Source organism: Silene latifolia, chromosome 3 (assembly GCF_048544455.1).
Source record: "Silene latifolia isolate original U9 population chromosome 3, ASM4854445v1, whole genome shotgun sequence".
Classification (NCBI taxonomy): Eukaryota; Viridiplantae; Streptophyta; class Magnoliopsida; order Caryophyllales; family Caryophyllaceae; genus Silene; species Silene latifolia.
Genome location: NC_133528.1, coordinates 114,706,192 through 114,710,201, shown reverse-complemented (window position 1 = coordinate 114,710,201; position 4,010 = coordinate 114,706,192). Strand labels below are relative to the sequence as shown.

The following is a 4,010-nucleotide window of genomic DNA, read 5'->3' as shown; positions in this document are numbered from 1 at the left end:
TCAATCAGTAGTTTTGTTATAATTACTTATTTACTACTTGTGTTATGTATGTTGATGGGTTTTTAGTTCAATTCAGACCACGAAAGAGCATTAAATAGCAGCGTAGAGTCAATTATTGAATCAAAATTGAAGCAGACTTTTGAAACCATCAAAATTATGAATGTTGGGGTGTATTTTTTACCGATATCTTGAGAAAACTTGATTGATCTCTAAGATAAGACCAATATATTTAATGAGACTAATGAGAGGGTGAATTCTTATTATGAGACGGAGTATGAGGAAATGTACACTTTTCATAGTTGTACCACTTCATTGTTGATGGATACCCAATTAATATGTGTGATGAGATACTTCTTTGTTTGAAATTTCCTTGACATCTTGCAGTGTTATATGCCGCATCTAGACGACATTGATGTTGGTGGTTGAATGGTGGGTTGTGGTGGTGGTGCGCGGAGGGAATGAGGAAACGGGTTTGGAAACCTCAAAACGGAACGCCATCATTTATAGTGAAGATCAGTTATTGGGTGTGGAAGGGTGTATGTTAGTTATGGTGAAGTAATTAACGAGTCGTATACAATAAGGTCCTCTTATTGAACTAGTCTAACTATGCTTGTTTATTACTTGTATTTGTTTTTGCTGCATCTTGTGCTTATTCTTATTCGGGACCATTTTCCTGGTTATTCAGGTAATGAGATTGGATGGGGGACTGCATAAGCGAGTTGCCTGATGATATTTTGTGCAACATAATTTCTTACTTGACGGTGAGAGAGGCATTCATAGTAAGGTCTTTGTCATCTAGGTGGAAGGACCTACCTGATACACGCTTTCTTCTCCAGTTTGATGCTTATACTATTTTAGGGGATAAGCCTTCTGACTTGGGATTACATACCCGTGCCTCCAACTTTGCTAAAGCGGTTACACAGTTTCTAAAAATTTGGAGTGCAAAAAAAACAAGTGCACTTAAAATCAAATTTGGCCTTGGAAATGAATACGCTTCACATATTGATGGGTGGATTTTAAGCGTTACTAGCAAAGAAATTGTCGAATTGGACCTAGATTTTTCAGGTTTATCATATTTTTCGTCTCTTATGAAAACCAGACCTGACAAGTATGTTTTCCCCTGTAACCTACTGGACACTGCAAAGGCATCTTCTTTGAAGCATCTACGGCTAGAATTTTGCAATTTGACGCTAGTTTGTGATGCATCTACTAGCTGGCTAAGTAAATTAAGTATAGTCGAACTGACTTGTGTATCTTTACGCTCGAGGGACTTGGAATGTATCATGTCCAACTGTTTTGATTTGGAATTCCTACGCGTGATTAACTGTAATCTTGAAGGACCCATTTGTGCACAACATCCTTGTTTGAAGAAACTTGTAATTTATGATGTTTGTGAGCATGTTGAGCTTAGGTGTCCTCAACTAGAGACATTTGAATTTGCAGGCCGTTCTGATTTTGCTTTTCTTAACGTTCCTCTTTTGGGAGAAGTGTGTTTGAAAAACTCTTTCAAGTTAAGAGGATGCTCAGCAGAATTTAGAGACCTTGCCGTTAATGCACCCCAGCTTCAAACTTTATATCTTTGTGTGACGACTGAGGTGAGTGACATCAGAAATCTAACTGAACCAAAACCATTTTCTTCTGCGTATTCCTTATGTTGGCATTATATTGCTACTAAAATCATGTTGTATGTCCTTAGGTACCACCACTGCCTCCAAGTGTGATTATGTCTGGATTGAAGCACTTGGATTTATTTCTAATGGTACCAGCAGGTTTTGATATTTTCAGCATTACACATATGGTATATGCCTGTCCTGTCCTTGAAACATTTCATGTAAAGGTTAGTTGTGATTTTCACTTGAAATCAATATTCAATATTCAATACACACTATGTTTTTGGCTTTTTTATTTTTTATTTTCCCTGTATGATCTTTTAGTAAAAAATCCTTCCATTTCTTATGGCTCTCAGCGACTTACACTTCTCCTTGACAGAGTTGCCCGTAATTGTTGGATTCTGAGTTGGTTTCTTACTATTCTAAAATTCAGTAACTAGTTTCTTTCGTGCTTTTAGCGTCTACTTGTCACTTGTCAGTGATAAGAAATCTGCGAGTTCCAGTTAAAGATTTTAAAATTTGACACAAGCCTTTTCTTTTCTTGGACACTTGATTGATTTGCCGTTTGTGATGCAAAATATTCTTTCATTTGTTTGAGTTCTTATGTTTGAATTACTATTGGTGGGTGCAGTCGTCACCCAAGGAATACTCAGTACAAAGTCCTCAATTGCAATATGTAAACCGCCCGCATTTTCATCTGAAGGAGGTTAAAATTGAACCACTATGCATGGTGTTTCCTGTGTTCGAACTACTGGAGTATTTGCTTAGGAATTGTGTTTCACTGCAGCAGATGGTTTTTATTGTGGGTGCTAAAGCCAGTACTATTACTGTTTTTAAGGAGCAGCCAACGTTTAGGAAGTGGCAGAATATCAATCCGGCTGTAGAATTGATCATCATTTAAATTCTACGAGCTACTTATTACCCACAAGCCGCAAGCATGCGTGTCTAGAATAGGAATCCTAATTGAACCCGAAGCCAACGACAAGCCAGCCTACCCACCCGACTCAAATGGATGGATGTAATCCTGAAATAAATGGAGGTTAAAGACTTGCGCTCAGCTTCAACCCACCTACCTAGTTTTACATTTCGTTTCCCTACTTACAAGTTGCTCCACTCCGTATTACGAGTACTGCTTAGCCACTTGAATTTGTTTTACTCGTAAACTACTTTGACAGATTTTTGAGGGGCATAATTAATGTTACCCTTTCGTATTTTCGTACAGTTTTTTTAGGACGGTGGTAAAAAATGCAATTCGTACACCATTTTTTTTTTCCCAATAATTACAGTTTTAATTGCACGGGTATGTATTTGGGCCGATATTAATGTTTTTGGATGTATTTTTTTTTTTGCATTTCTATTGTAATTATCTAGTTGGTCTAAATCAGCGATTAAATTGCACGGGTGTATTTGGGCCAGTATTATTGTTTTTGGATGCATTTTTTTTTTTTGCATTTTAAAATTATTTCATACAAGTAGTATTTTTGCTAAGACGGAAATTATCGCATGTTTGTATTGACGGATGATTTGAAGAAAATAATTCTTTGCACACCAACGGGTCCCACCATATTCTAAATTTTCAAAAAAAAAAAAACTGTATAAATAACGTGGCGCATCCTGCATTCAGCATTGTCTTCTGAATTAATAAAGATAAGATAGAATCAATTGATTCAATTTCATTGGTTTCTTCAAATCCTTTTACTGATTATGTACCCATCATCTATGTTATTTTGACAAGTGGAAAAAGGGTCCTCTATAACATTACCAGCGCGTCTTGCTTCAGACGGTTGTTTCTCGTCTGAAATAAGACGGGCAACATGTTGTCATTTTACAACAAAATGTTGTTATTTTGTGATAACATGTTACCATTAGTTTTCACATCATTTTCAGGGTAAAAGCGACACCTCTAATTATAACATTTTGTGGATTAAATGGTTACTTTTTCTTAAAAAATGACAACATTTTATTCGTCTTATTTCGGACGGGAAAACAGGCCGCCTGAAATAAGAATTTTTTTTTTGGTAACTGTAAAAGAGGATAGACCTAACTTACCATGCCTTACAAGCAAGGCTATGGGCAACAGTATTAAAGGATCTAGGAATAAAACTAAAAGCTAAGCAATGAAAAGAAGAAAAACAATCATAAATATCATGCAAAGTAGCCTTGAGAAGATGATGCGGTCGCTCCATTCCTGTCAGTTGAAAAACCATTGAGAGGCAGTACGAAGAGATCTCCAAATGGCGTATGCCCTGTTCCCTTGCCCATAAAAGTACTAAGTACACACCAAGACCTTCAGCTTGTAATGCCGATTCAGCTCTAATCCTTTTGTCTGACCAATAAAACCTATCCCCACTTCCAGACATAGCGATCCAACCAATCCCTGCATTATCCAACCCCTTCCAT

The 4,010-nt window shown here is 36.9% G+C and overlaps 1 protein-coding gene across 1 annotated transcript; it reads left to right on the top strand.

Moving 5' to 3' along the window:
* Positions 1 to 698: 698 nt before the first annotated feature.
* Positions 699 to 2,511, top strand: LOC141649527 (F-box/FBD/LRR-repeat protein At5g56420-like). The gene is made up of 3 exons (XM_074458215.1): positions 699 to 1,595; positions 1,697 to 1,837; positions 2,242 to 2,511. The coding sequence occupies exons 1-3, from the start codon at positions 699 to 701 to the stop codon at positions 2,509 to 2,511; spliced, it is 1,308 nt and encodes a 435-aa protein (XP_074314316.1).
* Positions 2,512 to 4,010: the final 1,499 nt, after the last annotated feature.

Coding starts and splice junctions, on each gene's coding strand:
- LOC141649527 (XM_074458215.1), top strand. CDS start 699: ATGGGGGACTGCATAAGCGAGTTGCCTGATGATATTTTGTGCAACATA. Junction 1,596..1,696: donor ATCTTTGTGTGACGACTGAG/GTGAGTGACATC, acceptor GTATGTCCTTAG/GTACCACCACTGCCTCCAAG. Junction 1,838..2,241: donor TTGAAACATTTCATGTAAAG/GTTAGTTGTGAT, acceptor TGGTGGGTGCAG/TCGTCACCCAAGGAATACTC.